The 27,798-nt window shown below is 38.8% G+C and overlaps 1 protein-coding gene across 1 annotated transcript; it reads left to right on the top strand.

Moving 5' to 3' along the window:
• Positions 1–4,411: 4,411 nt before the first annotated feature.
• Fh (fumarate hydratase) lies at positions 4,412–26,605 on the top strand. Its single transcript, XM_013021831.1, has 10 exons — positions 4,412–4,572; positions 6,116–6,250; positions 10,149–10,259; positions 11,352–11,528; positions 13,691–13,873; positions 16,634–16,799; positions 17,868–18,071; positions 19,472–19,599; positions 23,648–23,801; positions 26,423–26,605. The coding sequence occupies exons 1-10, from the start codon at positions 4,447–4,449 to the stop codon at positions 26,563–26,565; spliced, it is 1,527 nt and encodes a 508-aa protein (XP_012877285.1). The 5' UTR covers positions 4,412–4,446; the 3' UTR covers positions 26,566–26,605.
• Positions 26,606–27,798: the final 1,193 nt, after the last annotated feature.

The following is a 27,798-nucleotide window of genomic DNA, read 5'->3' as shown; positions in this document are numbered from 1 at the left end:
CAATCACAGAAATAAAATGAAGGTAGTAGCAAGGGAAATAAAGAGAATTCACTATTTTAAGAAACATATTTCCAGATATTTCCAAGAGGAAAGTGCATTGTTGGGTTAATACTGCTGAAAATATGGACTACTATACACTGGATTTGAAACATTGGAGTCATCAGTGTTCTTTCTTTTTCTTTTCTTTCTTCTTATCTTGTTGTTGTTGTTGTCGTGGGGCTTGAACTTAGGGCCTGGGTGTTGTCCCTGAGCTTTTACATTCAAGGTAATACTCTACCACTTTGAGGTACATTCCACTTCTGGTTTTCTGATGGTTAACTGGAGATAAGATTTTCCTGCCCAGGCTGGCTTCAAACCACAATCCTCAGATCTCAGCCTCCTGGGTAGCTAGGTGTTAGCTACCAGTGCCTGCTTCTCTTTGGTGTTCTTGACAAGGCCAATAGTACTGGAGTGTGGTAAATATGGAAGGCCACTTTAATGGGTAGAGAAGAGAATGAGGAATAAGTACAGACAGTGAGCAGTATGTCCTAGAAACTAGGAGGAAGTAGACACAGCTTTGTTTAGTTTGATCCATTGGAACAAGAGAGATAGGACAAAAGGTCATGGCTGTGGCATGGATCAATAATGTGAAATACACTGATGAAATGAGAAAAAGGGTAGGAAATTAAAGAGGCAACGTGCTTGACAGGGGATGGAATCTAACATATTAGAAGAGGGATTGATCTCTCTGTTGTCTATTTTCTTTGTTGTGGATCTGGGAAGAGCATACCTTCCTTGTTCTTGATTTATTTCTTCATGGTAGTAGAAACTTTTCATGACTAGTTTTCTGAAAAGTAAGTTCATTCACATTCTGCCCCATGTGGAGATATTTTTATACTTTCCACATACTTAATTTGGTTGGGAAAAGGATACCAAGTTGGCAACAATATTCCTCAACTATTTGAAGGCATCAACTGTTTTCTGCTTTCTAATGAGGTGTGAAGTCTTTAGAATTCCTAATCCTTTCATTCCTTGGAAGGCCTATCTTTGCCTATTTGACATAATTTTCTCTCCAGTTCATATCTGCTAGTTATATGAAATTTTCTTGAGACTAATACATTTTTCTTAAAGGCATTTTCCTACTGTTTTTCACACAGTTAAGATGTTTGGTTGGTTTTCTAATTTTATAAATTTATCTATACAATTATCCTTTGCTTCTTTCAAGGAAAAGAGAAAGAAATACTTCCTCTATTTTCTAGAAGATTTTCATGGCTGTATTTTTCAAATTTCCTATCAAGTTTTCTCTTAGATAACCTCTATTACCCAGGTTAGGAGGTATTCTAACTTAGAATCTTCAAAGTCTTCATTTAGAATAATGAGATTTTTTTTAAAGTAATGGGATCAAAGTCTGCCTCACACATCATAGCTAAGATTTCTATCACTAGCTTTATTCTCAGCCCCAGAATAGTAAGATTGAGAAGGTTTGAATTTTGCTATCAAATTTTCATCCAGTGTTGTAATTTAGAACAATAAAGAAAACCACTGCGTTCTTCACATGTCTCATATGAAAAAAATTCTTGAGTTTTGTTTTAGTAAATTGAATTGCTTTCTAGTAAAACAGACACACCAGCAAGATATTGTCCACAATAGCAAAACAGATGAGTACTATTATCAGGAAAGTCCAGGATTAAAAAAAAGCTCCGACCAGAGTAAAAACATTAGTTTGTGTAAGTAAAATGTTGTTTCCTAAAATAAACACATGTAATTTAGATCCTTGATGTAGAGTTTTTAAACAGACTTAATAAGGAACTATATAATGATGGCTAATATAAAGGTGGTATAGATAAAAGAGTATTGTTACACAATACTTTAAAATAATGAGCAACAATAAGAATAGAGATATTACCTAGTAAAGAGAAATCTATTAAGAAATCAAAAATTCATGTTTTTTTTTAAAACATTGAATGTGATAGCAAAAAATACCCTTCATTAAGAACTGAGGGTGGAAAGGATCATGTTTTCAGGTCAAACCAGAACAGATTCTCCCCTCTCTCCCTCCAAAAGAATTTGAGAGACTCCATCTTCATAGAAAAAGCTGGGCCTGGTGTTGCATCCACAAACATAATTAAGAGTGTCACAGTCCAGGCTAGCTGGGGAAAAAGTCAGATCTTGTCACAACAAGACAAATATAAAAACAAAACAGAAGAAAACAAGAGGGTTGGAGGCATGACTCAGTGTTATAGCTCCCACCTAGTAAGTGCAAAGCCCCGAATTCAAACTGCTGTAACCATTCTCTGCCCCCCAAAGAAGCTGGATAAATAAAATAGTTTATGTTCATACATGGAAAAAGGATCAAGTTAAAAAGATAGACTTTAGTTATAAAACAGTAAAATCTTACAGTAAAAATTTAAAATTAATGTCTGTATCCAACGATTGATGAAAAAAAGAAATCATAGCTAACCTGGAAAAAAGTAAAAAAAAAAATCAAAATAATTAGAGCTTCTGGGAAGATAAAAAAAATTCCAGTCTTAGAAATGTTATTTTCCTTTATTAACAAATATATGAGTGAAGTAAATACAGGAAAACCATAACTAGGAAATGACAGTATTTGATAATGTTTCTGTGCTTCCTTTTAATCAAATGACAAAAAAAAAAACAAACCAGTATCATCATATTTAACTAATGCTGCTTGGTTATCTTAGCAGAATTGGGGCTTGAATTACAGGGCCCCTGGCTGCTTTGTCCTTTTTTGTTAAGGTGACACTCTATCATGTGATCCATGTTGTAAGCCTGGATCTTTGCTAGTTAATTTGGAGATAGAATCTCAAGACTTCTTTGTCTAGGTTAGCTTTGAACTGTGACCCTTTAGATTTCAGCCTCTCCAGTAGCCAGAATTACAGACAGGTATCCTCCTGTTGCATGCTTACTTTTTAGGTTAATGGTGGAAAATATAAATATTTGGGAGGGGTTATCTATTTTTTTCCTAATACTATTGCTTTTTATAACTGATATTTTTCTTTTTTTCTGCCTTTTAAATGATCATTCGTTTCACTTTTTCAAGAATTCCAGTAATTTCTCAGTTGACAGGTGGAGAAGATAAAAACGAGGGAAGGGGTAACAAGTATGATAAGAAATATACTTATTACCTTTCTTATGTAACTGTAACCCCTCTGTACATCACTTTGACAATTTAAAAAAAATCTTAAGATACAGATAAATTGTAATGGTTTTTATGGAGTGTTCTACTCAACTATTTCAAATCTTAGTTACATTTTATATTTTAACTATGTGATTCAAACTTATAAGCCAGAATTATATAAATAATGCCACCTAGAGGTTTGCTCTGTTTCTTTTTTACCAGTACCTGGGGTTTAAACTCAAGGCCTCATTGCTTTATCATTTGAGTTACTCCTCCAGCCTTGATCTTTGCTAATTAATGGGAGATGGGAGTCTCACCGACTTTTCTTCTCAGGCTGTCTTTAAATCTGGGTCCTCCAGATAGTTCCCGAGTAGCTAGGACTGCTGGCCTGAGCCACTAACACCCTGCTGCTCTATTTCTTGATAGTGTTGTTTTTGAAGTTTCAGGGACACAGACATCTGGACACCATCTATCTATTATTGCTTTCTTTTTTCTTTTGAAAAAGGGGTTGTCTTGGTAGTCCAGGCTGAACTGAAACTTCGGGCCGTCTGCCAGGGCCTTCCAACACCTCGGGTTACATGTGTAAGAGATAAAATGCCGGTTCAGATGGAATTTTATATTACTTGCTACTTCTTTGTCACCACCATGAAAATATTTGTGTTTTTTTCCCCTCCTTCCCCTGCAACTGTGAGCAGAAGATGTGATCTGGAAGACACAGATTCGTGTTCAGGATAACTGCAGATAAAGAAAAGAGTACTTCTCCCTAAAAAAAAAAAATCTATCTATCTACCTATCTATCTATCTAACCCTAACCCTATATATACATATTATATGTTACGTATATATATAATATATATATTATATATATATATATCTCCAACCAATCAATGGCTCCATAGCTAAAACTCTAGCCTCTGATCATATATCTAACCCTATATATACATATTATATGTTATGTATATATATAATATATATATATATATATATATATGTATATATCTCTAACCAATCAATGGCTCCACAGCTAAAACCCTAGCCTCTGATCAGTCACATTTGACAGTCCCGCTCCAAGGAACCCCAGCCTTCTTACCCATAATTCCTTTCTCAGTAGTTTCCCATAAACCCGAGGGCTTCAAACATCCGCACTACAAACCCCTCGGAAGTTAACCCTCCCCCTTCCTCCTTATTGGCCACTTAAGATTAGTCCCGCCCCGCGGTTGGGTTCGAGGCTGTTGATAGGGTAATTCCGCGGGCGAAATAGTTACTGACAGAGGGCCCGAAGGTGTGGCCAAAGCCGCCCCTAAATTCTTCCCACGCTGCCGAGCACCATGTCCCGGGCACTCCGCCTTCTCCTGCGGCCGCGGCGCCTCCCGCGGCCTCCGGCCTCCGCTTCAGCTCCGGGCTGGCGTGGCGCAGCCGTCCTCCCGCCGTGGGCCCCGAACGCCGCTCGAATGGTGAGCCGCTGCCCTGGGGCTCCGGCCTGCCCCGCGGTGACCTTGGCCCTCCTCAGCTCGGCCCGGCCTGGAGGCCCGCGAGCCGGCCGAGGGCGCCCCGCGCGTCCCCGCCGAGCCGGGCTCTGGGCTCTGCGCCCGCGCCGGCTGCCTGGGGAGCTGCCGGCGCTGCCGACCTCTGCCCGAGCGCCCACCGCCGGCCAGGACGGGTGGGACGCCCCGGCTGCGGTCCCGCCGCGCCCCTGCACGGCCCGCTGGGGCGCTGGGCGCCTGCGGGGCCGGGCGGGGTGCCCTCCAGATCAGGGTGCCCCACCAGGCTCGGACTGAACTGCGTTCAGGCCCTCGAGATGGCGGGTAGGGGGATCCATCAACACGGGGCGGTGTTCTGCAGGGTGCTTGGCACTTGGGAGGAGCGAACTGGCTGAGTCAGGACTTTAATTCAGAAAAGACAGCTGAAGAAGGCGCAAGGCCGGTTCCAAGGTCTACCTGATCCCCTTGTTCAGTCCTGTGGATGGCTTCAGAGCGTTGCCCGCGGCAGTCCAGGGTTGGTAAAGAATTACCTGTGTGTGGGTGGCGCTGGAGAAAGTTTGAGGACTTAATAATACTTTAGGGAAGAGCGCAGTTCCTCACTGGCGATCCAAGTGGAACCAGGTGGTTGGCAGTCAGATGTGAGTTCAAATCCTGCCCTGCTATTCAAGTAATGTTGAGGCTTTGGGCACGTGGTCTGTACGTCCGGGTTTCTCTAAGTAAAAGTTGAACTATTTAGAGCTACTCCGCAAGTTGCACAGGAGGGATACGATGTAGTAAGTGTTCATTCAGTGTACTTTGCCTCCCTATTTCTGAGGGGAGAGACATGTGAAAGATAAGAACTGTATTCATGAAGCTTCATGCTCTTGTCTGTGTCTGTCTGTGTCTCTCTCTTGGGCCACATGCTTAGCCTTTGTTTCTTTTCTTTTTTTCTCTTTAAGATTTCCTGGTGGGCTGAGAATGGGGCTCAGTGGTAGCTTGCTTGCCTATTATGCTCGAAGGTCTAGGTTCCATTGCTCTGCACCACATAAACAGAAAAAGCGGGAAGTGGTGCTGTGGCTCAAGTGGTAGAGTGCTAGCCTGAGCAAAAGAAGCACAGGGACAGTCCCCAGGCCCTGAGTTCAAGCCCCGACCTCTGCCCAAGTACCCACCACCGGCCATCTCCTATTTAAACCTCCTAAGTGCCACTGTATCCAGGTTATTGGTTGAAGTGATCTTGCTGAAAACTTATGGTCCATGAGCTTCTTGTGGGTAATGGCTTAATTTCAAGATTAAACTCCTTTAATTGGATGTGTTTCTGTTCATTTTGCGTAGAGAGGGGATCCCTAGCTTTTCTCAGCTTGGGTCACCTTGAGAAGGCTAAGAGCTGTCCCAGCCCATCTTCCATTGCCCATGCATGCACTCTAATTTAGTGATTTGTGAGTTACTATCACAAAGTGTCATAAAGCTGATAAGTTAGGATTCCTTTTGATACCAGGTTTCTTTTCCCACTCTAACAGTGTGCTATCCTTGTCTGCAGGCGAGCCAGAATTCCTTCCGGATAGAATATGATACCTTTGGTGAACTGAAGGTACCAAATGATAAGTATTATGGTGCCCAGACTGTGCGATCGACAATGAACTTTAAGATTGGAGGTGTGACAGAACGCATGCCAGTAAGTGACTTTGGTGTAAACAGTGCCCTGCTTTTGGGTAAAGGAGTCACCTTATAAATAAAACTTTGCAGGGGCTGGGGGTTTAGCCCAGCGGAAGGGTGCCCGCCTGGCGCGCGCAAGGCCGTGGGTTCGGTCCTCAGCCCTGGAAAAATAAATAAAACTTTGCAGAGTTGAAATACAGAATTATTAGAAAACTGGCTTGTGAGTAGCAGATTGTCCTCTCATTAAAATGTCCAAGTTTTAGTTTGTTTGCTTATGAACTGTGGCTTTGAATATTGTCAATTTTTTGGTAGATCCCAATGATCATTTTCTTATTCTTAATGGGAGTTTTACTAAGATATCACAGTTTGAAAAGATTTTATGTCAATATTCAGATTTTGTTTTCCTTTTTTAAAAATAACATTTAAAATTTAAGGTTCTTCTGTAATTGTTATATTTGCTGTCTTCCTCTTAGTTTCCAGAAAAGTATACACAAATACGTCAGAGCATTATTCTTCACTGTGTCTGGCATATAATAATAGTTAAATGTTAATTCTGTTTCATAACTAGAAAACTTACTGACACATTGTGTTAAATGTAAGATGCCATTAGGTACAAGATGGAAAAATATGTACTGACAGAGAAGAGGCTGCAGTTGAGCTGTGCCATTGATTGACTGTAAAATTTATCCTGCTTTCAGAGATGTTGAGATGTGAAGAGATGCTCCAGAAAGAGCTCAGCCTTGCTGTGCAAAATAGTCATGTAGGCATGCAGGAGAGGTTAGTAAGTCTAGAAGTAGCCAGACTTTATGTGGTGAGGTATTGTTTACTAGTCATCTTCCCAATATACTTTTTTACTCTGAATAATTTTAACTTCCATATTTTAGCTCATTTGTAAGCCTTTAAAGGCTGAATTCTGACTGCTTTACAGAATTTTATGACAAACAGCTAAATCATAGAAAAACGTCTCTTTGTCATTGCTGTGGATAGCATGCTTGAGGATGAGGTATGCAGAGGGTCTGACTGTGTGTTTGAGTAGCAAAGAGTGTCCAAAATATTCTCCTGGGATTTAGGAGGTTAGTCAGCCCCAGCAGACATTGAAAAAGTAAATGTGGCTCATGTTTTGATTGTCTTGTCAGCAAGTGTGTGGTTCTGGGGGTGTGTGGTTGATGGCTGCTATGGTTTCAAAGACAGGGCAGGCTTCTGATCACACATCTGTGAAAGGTAGGAAGGACACTAGGAGTATCAACTTAGTTACATTTAGCTTCATCTATATTCATTTCCTGAGCTTTATTAATGTCAAATAGCCTGCGTGGACTCTGAACTCTCCTATGATTAATCTTAACCCTTTGTACCTGAGGGCCAAAGGAAAACAAAACCAATATATCACCACAGTGATGAGATTGTGAATATCTAATATGAATTAAAGAACACGTTTTTACTCATGAATAAAATGAAGAACGTCATAATCCTTTCCTTCTCCCCAGTGATCTTTTGTGCTCCCTTATTTTAGTGATGTTTATTAAAAGTCTATTTTGTGACCCTTTTCCTTTTTTTTTTTGGTCAGTCATGGGGCTTGAACTCTGGGCCTGGGCGCTGTCCCTGTGCTCTTCAGCTCAAGGCAAGCGCTCTACCACTTGAGCCACAGCGCCACTTCCGATTTTCTAGTGGTTTATTGGAGATAAGAGTCTCATGGACTTTCCTGCCCGGGCTGGCTTTGAACTATGATCCTCAGATCTCAGCCTCCTGAGTAGCTAGGATTACAGGCTGAACCACCAGCACCCGGCCCCTTTTCCATTTTTATGGGTCCATAATCACTAGGGTCAGTCATTCCATTCAGGTAGAGAGTGGGGTATTTTTTTTAGGGGGGACTGTTTGGGGGCTTAAAAGTCTTCATGCTTACTTGACTGGCTTGCTTAAGTATGGTGGTCTACTGCTTGAGCCATGCATCTAGCCTTTTTTGCTGTCTAATTGAAGGTGGATTTTTCTGCCTATGCTGTCTTTGAACCTTGAAACTCCATAGCTCAGTCTTCTTAGAGTCTAGAATTACAGACATGAGCCCCAATGCCCAGCTCAGTTTTGATTGACATTGATTATGGCTTTGGTGGTGGTCTAACCCATTATCATAATATTTGTTCCTGTAGGAATTTAAATTCCTATTTGTTTTTATATTTTAACTTAAATTTCTATCTTGTGAACCATTTGCCTCCATTTAATGTATTAAAACATTCAAAAATTATTTACTTAAAATTCAGAATAAACTTTCTGTGGCCCCTTGTTCCTTTTTTGCCTTTCAACTTAAACTTATTGTGGTCAGCTTTATACATATGTCATATTTTTTTATTCTTTTCTCTTCTTTACCTATTTTGATTTTCCTCCAAGGATTTTAACTGTTTTGAATTTAGGATGTGGACATTGTCCCTGAGCTTTTTTTGCTCAAGGCTAGTGCTCTTAACACTTAAGCCACAGCTCCACCTCAGGCTTTTTGGTGTTTAATTAATAGAAGAGAATCTCATGAATTTTCCTGCTAGAGCTGGCTTTGAATCTCAATTGTCAGATCTTAGTCTCTTGAATAGCTAGGATTACAGGCATGAGACACTGGCACCTGGCTTTTTAATTTTTCCTTTTTTTTGGGGGGGGGGTCAGTTGTGGGGTTTGAACTCGGCCTGGGCACTGTCGCTGAGCTTTTCAACTCAAGTCAAGAGCTCTAACACTTGAGCCGCAGAACCACTTCCAGTTTTCTGCTAGTTGATTGGAGATAAGAGTATCAAGGACTTTCCTGACTGGGCTGGCTTTGACCCTCAATCTTCAGATCTCAGCCTCTTGAGTACCTAGGATTACAGGCGTGAGCCACTGGCTCCCAGCTCCCTTGGCTTTTTGTTCATTCAAATATGGTTTGGAATCTGTGCCATAATTGTTATTATTAATTTGTACATGAACACATGGACAGGAATTTACTTGTTTGACAAAAAAAAAAGTTTGATTATTTCATTGAAATCTCATCAGAAGTTTTTTGATTTATCCCTTAAAGTTTGGTGAAGTAATTTGGATCAGAAAATGAAAAGATTGGAATATAAACAAATGGAAATATGGCCCTGTATCATGTATTAGTTATCAACTTATTAAAAGTTTTCATACTTGTAATCCCAGCTACTCAGATGACACCGTCTCCAAAATAGCTAGCAAAAAGTCAGACTGGATATGTAGCTCACATGGTAGAGCATCAGCCCTGCAAGCAAGCCAAGCAAATGTGAGGCCCTGAGTTCATATACTGATAGTGACAAAAACAAAGAGTACTCGTAGAAATTTACTCTCAAATCTTTACTAACTAGAATTATTGCTTTTTTACTTTAGGGTAAAATGATATCCATTCCCAACACTACTTATCTCACAAGTAATTAGAAGTTAAATTTGTCGTTTATTTTTTGTTGTTTTTTTGAGACAGCATCTCTAGAGCCCACAACTTCACACTGGGATAAGTGTGCACTACCATGCCTGGTTGTAGTTTTTATTGTTTTTATTTTAAGAGAAGGACAATATTATAATGTAGTATGTGATTCAATGAAGAAATGTAGTGTTTCTTCCTGGTAAATGATTGTTGCAGTTGGTTATTAATATATACTGTATAAAATAATACTTTACAGTATGTATACTAAAAAGTACCATGACTGTTGCTTTGAATATATGTGAATATATAATTATGTACATGTGTATCTGTTTTAGACATAAGCGTATACATATATATATAAAGACAGTATGTTTATTTTTGTTTGGTTCTCTTGTTTTATTACATACTTAAAACATTCAAATGCTATAATGATAATTAAGTTACTGTTTTGGATTTTTATATCTGGATAAAATAATAAACTTTTGTACTTAGTTAAAATTGCAAATTTGAGTTATTTTCTGATTAATTTTAGATCCCAGTCATTAAAGCTTTTGGTATCCTGAAACGAGCAGCGGCTGAAGTAAACCAGGATTATGGTCTTGATCCCAAGCTTGCTAATGCAATAATGAAGGCAGCAGATGAGGTAAGAAATGATAAATGTGTTTACTTAATGCCCTTAGCCCCCTGTCTTCCACAGGGTGGCAATAAGCTGTTAGGAGGAAAGAGGCTCTATGATTCTTGGCTTAATGAATTTCAAGGTAGGATGGCAATATTAGTGTTTTTGTGAGGATATTAATATGTTGACATTACAATAGAAATTCTGAATTATTTTATATCTGTTTAAGCTTCTTGAATTTTCTTGTTAACATATTGATCTAGGAAAGTTTTTTGAAGATACTATTTGAACTTTAAAATGGATTTCTTATGAATAAATGATTCCTTCTAAAACTAGTTGATGATTTGGTAATTATGTGAAGGATATAACTTCACCAATTTACAATACATATTAGAAAAATTTTTTAAAAATCATTTTAAAAGGAACCAAAGTAATAGATTTCTCAAGTGCATTCTGACTTTTTAGTCTAAAACCACTATAAAAATGAAATTAAGAACTCCTTTAGAAAGTTTATAGCCACAAACTAATAATACGTGAACTGAGTATATAAAAACATAACAAAGTGAGTGGCAAGCCTAGGCAGCCAGTGCTCGTTCCCATATTTGGCAATTGTTACCCATTGGACATCTATGCAGTGAAGGAGCTATTCACGAACTCACATTTTTAAGTCCCCCATTCATTTTCATGCTGACAGTGATGGGAACATCTGTTGGATATTTCAGGTGAGCACCAGCAATAGTTATATCTGAGAACTTAAGATATTTTCCAGTCTTAATAGGTAGCATTCTATTTAGAGAAAGCGATTGAGAAAAATAAGAACAGTGGTTTTGCCTACATCTTTATTAAAGCCGGTGATGGTCATGCCATTTAAATAGATAATATGTCATGCTGTAAAGTGTCCAGATTGGGAAACATGAAGCAGCAGTTAGACTTGTTGAACTGTGGCATTTAACTCTTGAACCCACTAGCAAGTCAGTTAGTATATGAAAAGAAGCCTTTTAAATCTGGTTCTGTGACTAAGCTTAACTTAATCACGGTTACTAAAGTAGGTAAATGGAATATTGAGTATATCTTGTTTCAAAAATGCTCATTTTTACTGTTTTTTTTTTTTTTCTGCAGGTAGCTGAAGGCAAATTAAATGATCATTTTCCTCTTGTGGTGTGGCAGACTGGATCAGGAACCCAGACAAACATGAATGTAAATGAGGTCATTAGCAATAGAGCAATAGAAATGTTGGGAGGTAAACTTGGCAGCAAGGACCCTGTGCATCCCAATGATCACGTAAATAAAAGCCAAGTAGGTATACGTTCTCTCCTCCTTGCTTTACATACACATTACCTGAGTTGTTCATATGTGACAAGCCCACACTTTTTATCAAGGAGAGTTCTTTAGCTAATGTATTTGCAAAGGATATAAAGATATTTAAAAGACATAAATTTAGTATACATGCATATTTTTATTGTTTCATTTAAAAAGTTTTTTTCAAAATAATACATAATAAAAAATTGCAAAGATAGTTTAGATTTCAACAGCTTCCTTAATGTTAATTAACGAGGGCACAATACTGTTAAACAAGCAATAGAATGTTTTAGAATTTCCTGTTTTTCACTGATGCCCCTTTATTCCTCCAGGACTCAGTCTAAGCTACACATTAATTTAGTCACTGAATTTTCATGTGAAACCAGTAAATTGTCATGCTGGTTAAATTTAACTATGTCATTTTTTAAAGTAGCAGTGGTTGGAAAAAGTGATGTTACAGAAGTGCAGAATTTCTAGTGCGTCATGGTTTCTTGGCCTTTTGTCTCTGTCCCTTGAGACTCCATAGCAAATTGCTCTTTGCCAGGACCTTTGGCCCTTTAGTCTTGTGTTTTGTAGAATGTCCCTCAGAGGTGGTGTCCCTGTCCTTTTCTTCTGATTAGATTGAGGGTTTACATTTTTGGGAAGAGTACCACAAAAGTGAAAAGACCTCATTGCATAAGGTTTTGGTTAATTCACTCATGAAACCAACCAGAAGCACACAGAGGTTTTGCAGGATTGTTGGTGTGTGTGTGTGTGTGTGTGTGTGTGTGTGTGTGTGTGTGTGTGTGTGTGTGTGTGTGTGTGTGTGTGTGTGTGTGTGTGTGTGTGTGTGTTGCTGAACAAATTACATGACTGACCAAAGCCTGGGTTGTTTAACCCTTAAAGCAACTTGCACACCTCTGATCTACAAAATTTGGAATGAACTGTAACATTCATGCACATGCAAGGTGGTGTGCATGGTGTCCAGTATGCCTCAGAGAGGGCTATAAAAGACAACAAATGAGAAAGACCTTTCAGAAGGCAAAGAGGGAATGTCAAAGGACAGTACACAGGGAGTTTTACTCAGTGGAAGAATCAGGTGCTGCCAGATAAGTTTAACAAGGGATTCGTTCTTATTGGTAGTATAAATATGTTTTCCTCTTCTCTATATAGCAGGATTTCCTTCCTGTGGCTTGCTGCATGCTTTTTAGTCTCTCATTCTCAGAATAAAAGCTTTCATGAGGGCTGGGATGTAGCTCAGTGGCAAAGCGCTTGCCTAGCAAGCGCAACGTCCTGGGTTCGATCCCCAGTACCAAAAAAGAAAAGACAAAAAAAAAAAAAAAAAGCTTTCATGAGAGTTGAAAATTTAAAAAAAAAAAAAGGAAAAGGAAAGTTTATCACATATTTTAAAATCTAGTACCTCCCTTTAATTTATGAATTTATTTTTTACATATTCTTTAGTAACTCAGGATAATGCATTGTATTTAGTAGGATGCGGGAAAAGGGGGAAGCTATAGATGCCATGAGGCTCTATGCATTGAATGCATATTGATTGTTGAGTTTAGGTAATTAGTACATGTATGTTCAATGTTCTTCCCTCTTTTGTAAGTGGTCTGATATTTTCTATAACAAGTATGTAAAGAATAAATGCATTTAAAAATACCATCATAGTTTAAAATTACAGGGTTAGGAGTTGCAGAGAGAGCACAGTGTCTACACTGCTTGGCCATGGCTTAAACACACACACACACACACACACTTGGCCATGGCTTAAACACACACACACACACACACACCAACAATCCCAAATACTGTGGGAAGTCACGTCATCCTTTTCAGAGCTTGCTTTCTATGTGTGAAAATGATAATGTTCCTTGATAATATTATTGAGATGTAATAAGTTTATGAAATTTATCTTATGAGAGATTGAATGTAAAATGTTATTGCTACGTTTAAATGTGATTGTTCAGTTCTGTACTTCTATGCTTTGTTGTTGTTTATTAGCAAGCAGATGTAATGGGTATTGCATGCATAATACTTGGTTATAAATGAAATATATTCAGGATATCTAATAGAGTCCGAGTGCATTCCATACAGGAAACCTGGTTGCTTTTTATTTGCCCTTAAGTAACCCACTGAGTTTGGTTTAACATTGGACACTTTTGAACATTTTTCCACAGAGCTCCAATGACACTTTCCCCACAGCGATGCACATTGCTGCTGCAGTAGAAGTTCATGAAGTGCTGTTACCAGGACTGCAGAAGCTCCATGATGCTCTTAGTGCGAAGTCCAAAGAGTTTGCAGAGATCATCAAAATTGGGCGTACTCACACTCAGGATGCTGTTCCGCTGACTCTCGGGCAGGTATAGGAGCTGGGCTAATCTTGTTCAATTAATCAGTATATATAAATCATCAGTATTGCTTGAAAAATGTCAAGTTTATAACAATAAATTCAGTGACACATATAGTTCTTTACGAACCAGCCAGTTGTGTTTCATTTATTAATGACATCTACTTAAGACAGAGACAGTGTGTACTGACATTCTGTGGGTACAGACAGTGGGGTCAGACTCTGCTAGGCTGTACAGGTTCAAGTCTTCGCTTTGCTATATACAGGCTATGTAATCTTAGGGAAAATGATGTGATGTTTGTGTGCCTCACTTTCCTGAGCTGTAATATAAGGAAAATACCTTCTCTTTTGTAGAATATCTGTGAAATCCTAATAAACGGATTCATGTACCATCCTTTGAACCATGCTTGGTCATAGGAAGTACTTATTAGCATTAGCTCTCATAATCATCTCCAGCAATGATTTTCTTTATTTGTCTCTCTTAAATTAGGTTATTTGATTACATTTACCTTTAAAGTAATTAAACAAGATAGATTTTATTTTGTATAATTATTTTGGCCATTTACTCTCTAAATTATTGTTATTATTCTGAAGTAATAATTGATATTACTCATGTGAAAGAGATATTGTTCTCCAAGATTCCAGAAACTGTTCAGGATTTTTTATTTTTGATGGTACTAGGGTTTAGTTAGAAGGCTTTGTGCTTGCTATACAGCTTGAGCCATGCCCACAGTCATTTTTGATTTTATTATTTTTCAAATTGGATATCATTTTTTGCCTATTGGGATCTGGACTGTGTTTTTTTCTATTTATACTTCTTAAGTAGTTGGGATGATAGACACCACTACCATACCTGGTTTTTAATTTTTTTGTTTAATTTTTTATTGATTGAGGTGGAGTCTTGTAAACTTTCTTCATAGGCTAGCCTCAAATTTCAATCCTGCTCAATCTCAGGTAGGATTAGAGTCTGATCCATTGTGCCCAGCTCCAGAAAGTACGTCTATATTTCTTTATCAACATCTTAAGAATATTTAACAGTCTATATTGCAAAGGGAAAAAATATAAAAATGAATCAACTTTGTTAAATCAGCTCACATGTCAGCTTGGGAAGTGGGATTATACAAAGCAAGAGATGGATATATATGCTAAGTGTCAAATGATAGTTACCCAGTCTCATACAACAATGAGGCGAGGATGAGAATTTGGCTGCTGCTTAACTTGGCTAGATTCTCAATTGTGAATTTGTATAGATGATAGCAAACACTGAAGAAAACTTGATCATTTATCTTCATTTAATTATAGAAGGAATAAAGGGAAACTCAAAATACAAGGGCTAGATTAAATGGCAGATTAAGTGAGACCTACTGGGTTACCTTATTGCTTAAGACGTTGTATGAGTTCTCTGCATCACAGGCTCTTAGTACTGTTCATAATTTTGAGGAAGAAACAGTCTATGTATTTGGAAAACACAGTGTTAGCATTCATTTGGGCTAAGTCTTACTTTGCCAGTAAAATCATCATTCTGCCTATTAAGACAGAAAATTCTGTTCTTCTGTTTGGGTTTTTTTTTTTATCAGAAGCATTTATGCTTGATTTTATTGCAAATATATTTTGACTGGCAAAATATATTCTGTAAGACAAGTAGATGAAGTTGGTGTGTAGGAATGATACTAGGCCAAATGATTCACTCTTTCCGCAAGGAGAACTTTTGAAATGTTAAGAACAGTGAAATACTAATATTAATCAAAAGTATTTATAGTTTTGCAGCATTTTTAAGCAGGGCAAAAATGTTGTGTAATAATACCTTTGGTTACAGTTAAGTTTTGCCTTTAAGTCATGCCAATTTATGCCTTTTGCCCCTGCATAATTATTAATTGGGCCCTTGCTTGAAAACATAAATTGTGTGTTGTATTTAATTTACCATGTCATAGTTTGGGAAGCAGTGTCATTATAGCAGAATTGAAAAGCTCTAGACCTATTCATTCCACTGTGATTTCTTGTACTATCAAGTGAGTCATTTAGCTTTTCATGTCCCTGGAGTCTCCTCACATCTCTCTAGTGTGAAAGTGAAATTGTGTGGATAACGCTTCTATGTTTGCATTTTCTTTGGAGAATATTCCGTATTTTTCTTTTTCAAAGTTATCTGGATATATCAAATACAAAAGGAAAATCACTTCAGTTGATTTAGTAGATTGCAAATAAAACAATATTTGAGTAGAGTGAAATCATTCTTTCATCAAGTTTATATGTTATGGTTTTCTTTTGCTTTCTGATTAAATTATAAACAGACAACATATTTTTAGTTATATTGTCATACCTTTAGGTTTATAAATCTTCATCCTTCCCTGTATTTGCTCCTCACATAGACTGACATATTCTACTTGAGTAACTTATAATTTAGTATCTGAACTGTGTGTATAAGGGTGCTATGGGTGTGTGTGTGTGTGTGTGTGTGTGTATGTTGAGCCTATGTCTTAAAGTCAGAGGCTAGGCACTGTCCCTTAGCGCTCAGGGCTAGTATTCTACCACAGCTCTACTTCTGGCTTTTTGATGGCTAATTAGAAATACAAGTCTTATGGACTTTCCTGCCTGGGCTGGCTTGCAACCTCCATCCTCAGATCTCAGCCTCCTGAATAGCTAGATTACAGGTAGGAGCAGGAGCCACTGATGCCTGGCTTGAAATGTGTATTTTTAAATTTCTGTTTAATGCCACTAGAGTACCTGGTAAGGCATTAGGAGATTTATTCTCCCTTCAATTTTCTTCTCTTGGCAGGAATTCAGTGGGTATGTTCAACAAGTGCAGTATGCAATGGCGAGAATTAAAGCTGCCATGCCAAGGATCTATGAGCTGGCAGCTGGGGGCACTGCTGTAGGTACTGGTTTAAATACTAGAATTGGCTTTGCGGAGAAGGTTGCTGCGAAAGTGGCTGCGCTCACAGGTTAGTGATCTTGAGTTCCTGCTCATTTTCAGGACATTCCTCTATAGATTTTCTGGATGTTTCTGCCTTCAATTCTGCAGCTCAGAAATAGGCCCATGTTGAAGTTGATCCTTTTCCTTTCTAAAGGTTGCCCTAACAGGAGTTCATGCAGTAGGCACCTAACATTTACCAGTGTTAGCTTTGTTGTCTGTGGGGTAGTAGTCAGTTATTTTTCTATAAAGCTGTTTTGAAGTATAATTTTCAAAGTAAATAGAGACAGCAGACTACTGAGAAAGTTGTTGAATGTTATGTTGTAGAATGGCTTCATTTTTCCTCCAGTGTCATGCTGTGATATGTATTTGTGTTAATAACTTTTTAAATCTTGTCATTAGAGTCAGGTAATTATGCAATATATATTATAGCTTTCTAGATGATTTTTAAAATCACTTTTTATTGGAAAAAGATTATGTCTTAGGGTTTAAATCATGAAGGTTTAAAATTTTTTAGACATGGGAGAGTAACATTCTAGGTCATGTTAGGTCCTTAGTCACTCAGGATTTGGTGATTCCTGGCTATAGAAAAGAATGGAGTAGAATGAAGGGGACAGAGAAATTAAAAACAAATCCCAGGTGTACCAGGATAGAGTTGTGGACTAAAGCAGAGTGAATTATATACAGTCTTCACATCTGCTTGGATAGGATGGTAGTTTTGCTTCCAATTTGTATAATGTATTTGTTATTTAATCTTTTCAACCAGATATTTTGTAGTTCTTTGGGACTTCTTAAAGAAAAGCAGACGAAGTGTGAGCCTTAAAATAAGCATTTTTTGGTCTGAAGTTTAACTGTATGTGTGTGGGGGGAGTGGGAGGGCCGGCGGGGTGTTTGTATACTTAAGAATCACATGCGGGACCTTGCAGGTACTAGGCAAGGGTCTACCCCTGAGCTCTCAGCCCTCTCTATTTTCCCTGTACTGGAACCGTTTAACTGTTCTACTGGAACTGTTTTAACTTAACTCTCTACTGAATCTAATACTAGAGCTATTTAACTTGCTGAAAATAGGCATGTTTAATTATATTTTTCTTCTCTTCAGGCTTGCCTTTTGTCACTGCTCCAAATAAATTTGAAGCTCTGGCTGCTCATGATGCTCTGGTGGAACTCAGCGGAGCCATGAACACTACAGCCTGCAGTCTGATGAAGATAGCGAATGACATTCGTTTTCTGGGCTCTGGTCCCCGGTCGGGGCTGGGAGAACTGATCCTGCCTGAAAATGAACCAGGAAGCAGCATTATGCCAGGTAATCACCTAACTAGTAAACATCGGGATGCGAACTTGACCTCAGGCATTTTATTTTCTTAGTCTTAAAATCACTTGTGCCCATAAGAGGCACACTTGCTCACTATGTCTGTGTTGGCCATTGTGTATCAGGAGTTTAGAAACATCACCTGACAAGTGAGGGAAAAGAATCTGAATTCATAGCATGTATTTTGATTCCTACTAATGTAATGAAATGTAATGAAAGTGTTCATAGCTCTGTTCTTCACAGTCCATTGCCAAGAGAATTCTAGAATAGGCTGTTAAAGTGATCAGCAGGGGTTGAAAAAAAAGCAGGTCATAACAGACTCTACGTATTTCATGGTCATCAACGGGCTCTAGAGCTGTTAGTTGAGGGACACTGGAGTTCGCATTGCAGCAGGTCATTTGATAATCACTGTATCTAATGGCATAGTATGGGCAGATGAATGGTGAACAGTGGCATTTAATGACTAATAGGTGACTTTATCATGGATGTAGCAAGCTAAAAGGCTCTACTTATTTAACACTATATGGTAACTGAAGATGAAGACAGAGAATATGAACTTACCTTGATAGCAGGTAATAAAGTGGAGCTATCAATATATCAGATGATGGAGCCACACCAAAGATCTCTTATAGGCCAATCTGCTGGATTCAAACCAACAAAGTAGTTTGACAGTGAGAAAAAAATTTACCAAAAAATAATTCATTGTACAGATACAGAACAAAAATAGATCTTGCTTGTAAGTACTTCTTGATGAAAATTGGCACATGGGTTTACTTGCTTGCAAATCCAAAGTTGCCTGCCAAAGAGGAATGGAGAACCACTAAAAAATGCCCAAAAAACAAGGAAGTCATCTTTCCAGTGTGACCTTACACTTGTCAGAGGAATCTACTGTTTAGTTCAAATATGAGCTTGCCAGAGTGTTGCTGGGGTGGTAGAGTTGTAGACTCGTGTGGTGAAGGGAGAGTTCCACCTCAACAGGAAGTTCTCAGGCATTGGTGAGATGTCCCTCGAAAGTATTCCTATAGCAGTTGGTCCTTCTGTTATTTACTCCTTATCTATTCAGTTGCCAGCTTATTTCCTAGCTGCTGATCTCTGGGAATTTAGGGTGTTACTATTGTACTCTGGCTGCATAAATGTTTATGAAATGAATGAAAACCATGAAGGTGGAGAACTGTATGTAATACTTGTGTATAAGCCTTGTCATTAGCTATTGAATGATTCCGTTCATGGCTACTCCTCCCCTTTCCTTGGATTTGTTTCATTATGCGTGGCTGTGCTTTATTTTATGTCTTCCTTTATTTAATGATAGTAGATGTTCTTCGTTTGTCATTTGACTGAACACATAATCTCAAGGGCGTATTTGATGAGATGCTATCTCTGTGGTTTTCTTAAAGGCAAGGTGAACCCAACTCAGTGCGAAGCCATGACCATGGTTGCAGCCCAGGTTATGGGGAACCATGTTGCCGTCACCGTTGGAGGCAGCAATGGGCATTTTGAGTTGAATGTTTTCAAGCCCATGATGGTAAGCTTCAAGTGTGATTTTTAATAGTTTTTGACTGAAGGCTCATCGATGTGTCTTTTGTTTCTCGTTTAAAGTTTTTTAGAAGAGCCCAGTTACAGGTAGTTTGATGGGATAAATAGCAATAAGTCAGTCACTTACTAATGCTAGAGGAATAACCTTAATAGTAGGACTATGCCGTGAAAGATAGCTTTTATAGATTAGGTGACCTGTTGACTTTTATTTTCAAATTGGACAAATTCCCCTTCAGTTGTGGAAGTAGGATATATAAGTTTTTCTTTGTCCCTTACTGCTGAGGATGCCAGTAACCAGAAATAGGTTCAGACCTCCTCAGATAAAAACTAAAAACAAAACAACAACAAAAGTTTCATCAGTAAATGGGCCTTACTCTGAGCACAGATATTGATTATAGTGCCAAATGTGTCTGTCCTCTGACCTTGACCTCAAGACCTAAGCACAGTTCTTGGCTGGATTGTCCCAAGGGTACTTTTTTCCTCCTGGGAACTAATCTTCGGGGTTAGCTAATGCTCTCTCATACTGACAGTCTGCCCCCACTGACGTCCTACCCTGTGATGCCACAGGAAGTTGTCATTCCCCTCAGGTACTCTCAGTCCACCCTGAACACAGATGAGGCTGTCCCAGTGGAGCTGTCCACTGACACTTCTTGTTTCCCCAACCACCCTCAGGACCGTTCCCCTGCAGGGCTGAGGGCCCAGCTCCCACAGTCATTCTGACCACATTGGGTAAAGCTGAGGTTCTAACTGGACTTTATCCTCAAGTTTCCTCTGGGCCTCCGTGTCACTGACTGTGGCTTCTACTGAGCAGGGCTACAGCTCCAGTGAGGCCCATGGGCTTACCATTGTAACCTATGCTTCCCAGGCCACCACCATCTGCCGCTCACGCAGAAACTAGAACTATGATCAATTGAGACTGGAAGTCAAATTTTGAATTCAGTATTACTTTGTAGTGTTATTGATGCTTAATAAATTCGTTAAATATTTAACATACATTAAAAAAGCAAGTTTCCCCTGAAGCCCTGTCCCCTGCTTTCCCCTAGTTCAGATGAAAAAAATTGGCCCTGTCCCCTGCTTTTTTTTATGTACATTTGTTCTATTCATAATTTGTAATGTTGTTGGATAATAAAAGTAATTCTAATGATGGCTAAGTTTAACAAAAAGATATTTAACGTCATTTTTAAACATCCACTAGTCTATTTCATTCTATGACCACAGTGTTAAAAGAACATAAAAACAAACATGCACACAACTGTACAGTTTTCATAAAGGTCTATTTCATTATTGATTGGTAGTGCATTTAACAGTTAAATACATTTAAATAATGTATATATGACTACATGACTGTGCATTGATAACTAGATAACCAATTGAACTAGAAACCAGTTAGCAAGTAACTGTCTAATATTTAAAATACAGCTCTTGTTTAGACTATCCTTTGTTTTGATCGCTTTCTTGAGGAAGAAAAAGCCTGCTGGTCACACTGGAAACATATTATGGCCAAATCATCTGATGTGCATTTCCAGAGGTTTCTTTCAGTTGGATTAAGCCTCCAATTCCAGGGCAAGCCCAAGTTTATGGCCTCCAACATCAATGCTCTTCCCATCTACCAGAGCAGACAGTGTAAGCGTCACACCAGGCCTCAGAGTCTGAGGATAGCCCACTCCAGTTAAACTACAGTTGTTAACTTTTGCAGAAATGGAAGCAGTGAGCTGCAGTGCCAAAATGAGTGCAGTTGGTACCTGATTCCAAGCAAGGTTACTGAAGTATCAAAACCTTCACATACCTTTTGATAAATTGATCCTCCAAATTCTGTCCCATTGTTGACATTAGTGTGTAGCTGGAAATCCCCAGTCCTGTAGCCCACTGCAAATTATTCCTTGTCAGCTTTGCTTTGGTGCTGTCAAAGTCATCTGGTACCCAGCAAGCCTGGCTTCATAACCAAAGACAGCTAAACCATTGTTTTACTGTGTTGGCAATAGTCTCCCCTCAGCCCTTGTACCTATGCTTACATATGCCTTCGTCTTCCATAAACTCTTCAGCCCATGTTTATGACGTCTGGCATTCTTCCTTTAGGACATCTGATACTGACTTTCTCTCATTGAGACATTGTTCACCTTTCTTTAACACTTCATCCCTGCTTCTCTCCCTGTCCCTCCCTTCCTCCCTCGCACGCCTGTTCTCTTCTGCTTGCTTTGGAAAACTGGTTCCACCTACACTGTTCTTTTTCTCTTCTTTGCAAAGATGGAGCAAGTTGGTATCGTCTTTCATTCAGTTTCCCTTACTTGAGATAATGAAGCCGTGTTATCATTTCTTCTTTCATTTGTATAAAATGCTCTGTCTAAAATATACAAGAGGTTTACTGCTTGTTGATATGTGGCATAAAGTCTGATTTTAATCTAATAGAAATATGAAGGTGACATATATGAAGTCTGTGGAGTGAATTCACTGAATATTTATTGGCTATTGCTCTATATAACATTGTATGGGTGTTCACTACAGTTTATAAGACATATTGTTTTTCTTTTGCTTCATGGAATGTATGTTCTAGTGACAGATAAAAAAAGATAGACCGAAACAGAGTTCAGAAACTTTAGCTTCTAGGTCATATTCACAACTTAACACTAGAAGCCTGATACCTGTAGATACAATTCTTACTGATTGCCGATGAAAGAAGATGTTATCTACCTTGTGCCATCTTTGTCAGGATGAAGGAAAAAGAGCAGCGTGATGGCATATAATATTAATAAGTTATGTGGGAGAATCAGAATCAGTCAAGTACAGCCTAAGAGGGACCAGGAAGAGAGCAAGTTAGCTTTACTAGAAAATAATCAACCTTTGCCTTACAAGGAAGTCATTAGTTTTAACTTAAACCTTAAAGTCCAATGTCTTCCATTTGAATCCTTTGTTGGAAGTGTAGTTCCCACATTGAGGAGTTTTATGTCAAAGGATAGATGTCAGCATATCTTAGTATCTAAGGGAAATGTTACCAAGAAAAAAATGCCACCACATACCAATTGATTCCATTTAGACATTATGTGAAAAGTTATTTTAAAGTGATGATGAAGGAATATTGGTTATATATATATTTTTTTTTGTGATTTTTCTTTTGAACTCTGACCTTGTGCTTGCTAGGCAGACGCTCTACCACTTGAGGTAAGCCTCCAGCCAAGCCTACCTCTACCTCCCTCATAGCTGAGGTTGCAGAAGTACACCAGTACACTCAGCTTTTATGTGAAGAAGCAGAATTTTTGTGAAGAAGCAGAAGATCTTACTTACTTTTGGCCCTTTCTGACCTTGAATCACAGTCCTGCCTCTTGAGCAGCTGGGATTGCAAGTTGCCTCCACAACTGGCTCCCTGCTTTGGGGAATTTAACAACAGCAGATTTATTACATCAAAAGCCAGGTTTCTTTTCTTTTCGTTTTTCCCTTTTTTTCTTTCCTTCTTTTGGAAGGTTAGTGATCATTTTAGAATGTGAACTCAGGTTGTCATGGTCTTATTTAGTTTGTTTGCTTGCTAGGCGACTGCTCTACAACTTGAGCCACATATCTCCAGCCCTGTGTTTTGCTGTTTGTGTTTTAGATAGGGTCTTGCAAACTTTCCTGGCCTCAAACCACCGTTCTTCTGCTTACAACCTTTGGAGTAGCTAGTATCATAGGCATGAGCCACTGACACCGAGCAAAAGTAGATGTTATTGAAGTGGAGTGAATAGAAAGCATCACTCCACCCTCCAACTGACAGTGGGCAGTAAGGCCAAGCACTCAAGTGCCAGAGTATTTGTTTTGTTAAGCACAAAAATCTTGGTAGTCATTCAGAACTGGGAAGCCATAACAATTGTCTGTAGCACACACTGAGCTTCATAGCCTCTGTACCTTTGCTCTTCCTCCTGCATGGAAGATACTTTGTCCCTATTTTATCAATTTCTAGGTTTCAGTGGTAATAGAATTACTATTGAACTTGGAAGTAATATGTCATTGGGCACAAAGAAAATGTTGAGGTTCATTGATGTTTCTCTTTCTTTCTCTCCCTCTGATAGATTAAAAACGTGTTGCACTCAGCCAGGCTGCTGGGCGATGCTGCTGTTTCCTTCACAGACAACTGCGTGCTGGGGATCCAGGCCAACACAGAAAGAATCAACAAGCTCATGAGCGAATCTCTAATGTTGGTGACGGCTCTCAATCCTCACATAGGTATGGCTTCAAGGAATAAGAATGTCACACAGATAGGCCAATTTTTATCGTACAACAACTTAGTTTCATTCCATTAAACATTTTGAAATAAAAAAGAATATCATTTGTAGTGTAGAACTAAATAGTTAAATTTAAAAAAAATTGAAGAGCATACTGGGTCAATATTCACAGCATATTCCTTTTGGATTTTTTTTAGTAACATATCTTAAAACATTGGAAATTATAGAGGAATGTATACCATCCAAGGTGTCATAGTTCTTCCAAAAACTTGATGCACTGTGCTCCATTCTCTGCAATATTGTACTTAGTAGTGTTGGTGGGTTCAGATGCTAAATACTTGGTGCAAACAGGAGGGAGAGCTGTTTCGGAAGCTCTGGTCAGTTGTGGCACTAGGTGGCACTCACTGACTTGAGGAATGATGTGAAGTCATCTGTCTTCTCTGGATGCTCCACAATACTTTGATTTGTAATTTTATCTAATTCAGATATGTTGTCATTTCAGAGAAAACATGTATGTGTGTACAACTTACAAGGAAAGGAAAGAAAATGTAAATATTTTGTGTAAAGCTTGGGCTTTTGTATTGCAAGGCTTTTCCAGAATGATAACTATTTCATTATGTAGAATCAAACACACAGACTTTGATGGTGGCCTAATAGAATCTCCATTAAATAGGCTATTTGGACTTTTGTAGGTTTTGAGGCACTCATTACAGTTTGTTGTGTGTAATATTGTGATTTATTAAAAAAGACTAGTAGCTCAAGTCTTTGATTTTGTTTTAGAACAAGTTATGATGCAGTCATTTGGCATGGCAATAGAACATTCCAAGGTTGAGCATGGTGGCTTGTGCCTCTAATCTCAGCTACTTGGATGGTAGAGATAGGATTATGGTTTAAAGCCAGCCCATGCATAAAGTAAAGTAAGACTATAACTTCAACAAACAAATTGAACATGGTGCTTCATGCCTATAATCCTAACAACATGGGAGGTGCAGATGATAAGGTTGGAGTCTGGGTCTAGGTCTGAGGTAAATATGTGAGATCCTTTCCAAAAAACAACTAAAAGCAAAAGGAAGTAGGGATGTGACTCAAGTGGTAGAGTACCTACCCAGCAAGCAGGAAACCCTGCCTTCCTTGCCCCAGAAAAATCACACAAAACATTGTATAACCCTAAATTCTTGGCTTCTTATTAGCTGTAGTTTCAGTTCAGTCTGGAGCTTAGTTGGTATTTTAGGTAGTTCTGATATTTTAGGTAGTTCTAGTTTTTGGTGTAGTAAGGGTGATAATGATATTTTGATTCATTTACAATTCTATATATCATCATCCACCTAGAAAGTTACAGGGGGATCCCCGTGACTTGTAGGAGAACTGTTTCATCAGAATGTATTGCTAAAGGCCTTAGAACAAACTCCTGAAGCTGGGTGACTAGTCTTTGTGGAATCAGTTTAATATGCAGTGAGACATACCTGGGGGTAGAGGGAGAGGAGGCTGGGCAAACTGCTAACCAGGTGGCTGAGCTTGAGCCTCTTGGCTTCCACATTGTAACTCACCAGAGGCCCTCATCAACATACCAGGCATTGCAGCTTCAGTTCAGTAATAGAACCTGCCGTGCCCATGGCTTGTTCTACATATGGTTAGTAGTTATTGTGTACAGATAGGTAACACCTGGCTTTCCTAACTATCATATTTGCCTGGACAGGCTTCCTTTTGGTGGTAGTTCCTGATCTTTTTAGTGCTTTGTATTCATCCTTTCCTCCCTCCCTAACTCCCTCCCTCCCTCCCTTCCCTCCCTCTTTTTTCATAGTTCCTTCCACATTTTGTCAAAGTAACTTAGGAAACTGTCCAGTCCCTACCTTTTTATAAAAAGCAAAAAATTCTAAACAGCATATCTTTGTGATCTTTGTGTGTGTGTGTGTTTACCACCACCCCTCCCCCGCCCCCCAGCTAAAAATCCCTCTACCTCAGCCTGAGAATTCTGGGGTAACTAATATGCACACTGTGCCTCATACCTGAGGAAGACCAGGGTTTAGGGCTGTTTCAGTGGAGAGTTCAGAGATGGGCTTGGGAGGCAGCTCAGCAGGTGTTGCTCTCCCCAGAGCTCTGGCTGCTCAATTTTGCCTAGAGCACTCTTCCCCTCTCCACAGCCATCTACAAAGCTGCCGCTGGGGCAGTGCTGTACGTACGCTCTGCAGTCCTGGAGTGTTGTAATTTTCTTCTTTTTGTGCTAGTCGTGGGTGTTGAACTCAGGGTATGTGCACTGTCCCTGAGCTTTTATGCTCAAGGCTAGCTGTCTACCACAGGAACCACAGCTCCAGTTCTGGCTTTTTGGTGGTCTATTGGATATAGGAGTTTCATGGACTTTCCTGCTTAGGCTGGCTTTGAGCTTCATTCTAGGAACAGAGCTGTTGCAGGAGGTGGGATATGTTTTAAGTCTGTATCCCTTAGGAAAAGTGAAAGTTTTATTCTATGTGAGAAATGGCAGCTGTTAATATAATCACATATGTTTTAAAAATGAAATATATCTAAGAGGCCTATAACACCAATAGGAAGTAAGCAGTGATAATCACCTTTGTTTAGAAAACCAGATTTCACTATTAATCTCGCTGTTGTCTGTTTTTTCCTCAGGGTATGACAAGGCAGCAAAGATCGCTAAGACTGCACACAAAAAAGGATCAACCTTGAAGGAAACTGCTATAGAGCTGGGCTATCTCACTGCAGAGCAGTTTGAAGAGTGGGTGAAACCAAAGGACATGCTGGGTCCAAAATGAGTGAATTTATAATAAAAATAAACTTGTGTAAAGTAAGAAATTGGACTCCTTACATTTCTTAAACAAAAATGGATATATTTGAAAGAAAACTGCTTTGGGGCTTGAGAGTCTTAGCGTGGTTTGATCAAAGTATAAAGCTCCACGATACGTTGGGAGGCAGAGATGGGGAAATTCACTGTTCAAGGCCAGCTGTGGCAGAAAAACCTACAAGAATCTGGATGTGTCCTATGCCTGTCATTGTAGATATAGCAGCAGTCAAACCTATCACAAATCCTCATCAGTGAGGAAAAGGTCTAGAGGCCCAACTCAGGAGTAGAACTCCTGTCTAGTAAAGTGCAAGACCCTGACTTCCAACCCTGATATAATCAAAACTAACTAAATAAAAAGCAGGATGTTCTAGGTCCAAAGTGACCTTTCCTCTTAGACCTATGATTCAATCCATATTTGTATATGTGTTTGACACTTTCATGAAGTGTCAACGTGTTCCATGTTAAATTTCTAAATTTTTGACTGGTGGTGGTTTTTCAAAAATCACCTTATAATAGTAAAAAAAAATAAAATTTGCTGGGCACCTGTGGCTCATGCCTATATAACCCTGGCTACTCAGACTGAGATCTGAGGATTGTAGTTCAAAGCCAGCCAGGGCAGAAAAATCACTGTGACACTTTTACCTCCAGTTAACCATCAGAAAACCGGAAGTGGTGCTATTTCTCAATGTGGTAGAGCACCAGCTTTGAGCAAAAGAGCTCAGGGACAGTGCCCAAGCTCTGAATTCAAGGCTCACCAAAGACCAACAACAAAAAAATTCTAATATTTTCTTGCTTTATACAGAGCTAGAGCAGGTATTTGTTTTCCTTTTTCTCTGTCCAATAAAGAGCAGGGCCATGAAAAAATTCCTGTTAGCTGAAGCATTTTATGTTTAAGTACTAATCTATCAGGTACATCTAAATCTCTAATTTTAATATTACTTTTAATATTAAATAGTAAATATATTAATATTTAAATATGCATTCTAATACCCTATACTTATTCTTAGGAGATTAATCATACTAGACCAACTTTTTTTTTTGTAATTTGAAAGTAATTGCTTTCTGTAGCGTTTTAAGGACATTATTAAGCTGGCCAAAGCTTTAATCCTAGAACTGGGAAACAGAAGCAGTTTTAATTTTAGTAAAGAAACGAAAGAGGAACTTTGAAACATTTTTAAATTGATCTGTAGAACCTGTGGCATTT

This window comes from Dipodomys ordii, unplaced genomic scaffold, assembly GCF_000151885.1.
Source record: "Dipodomys ordii isolate 6190 unplaced genomic scaffold, Dord_2.0 Scaffold57, whole genome shotgun sequence".
Classification (NCBI taxonomy): Eukaryota; Metazoa; Chordata; class Mammalia; order Rodentia; family Heteromyidae; genus Dipodomys; species Dipodomys ordii.
The sequence above is the reverse complement of the archived record's forward strand: the minus strand, read 5'-3'. Positions and strand labels throughout refer to the sequence as shown.

Excerpts from the sequence above, each read along its gene's own strand:
- Fh (XM_013021831.1), top strand. The coding sequence starts at position 4,447 with ATGTCCCGGGCACTCCGCCTTCTCCTGCGGCCGCGGCGCCTCCCGCGG. Across the intron at positions 4,573-6,115 it reads CCCCGAACGCCGCTCGAATG|GCGAGCCAGAATTCCTTCCG; the intron begins GTGAGCCGCTGC and ends CCTTGTCTGCAG. Across the intron at positions 13,874-16,633 it reads TTCCGCTGACTCTCGGGCAG|GAATTCAGTGGGTATGTTCA; the intron begins GTATAGGAGCTG and ends TTCTCTTGGCAG.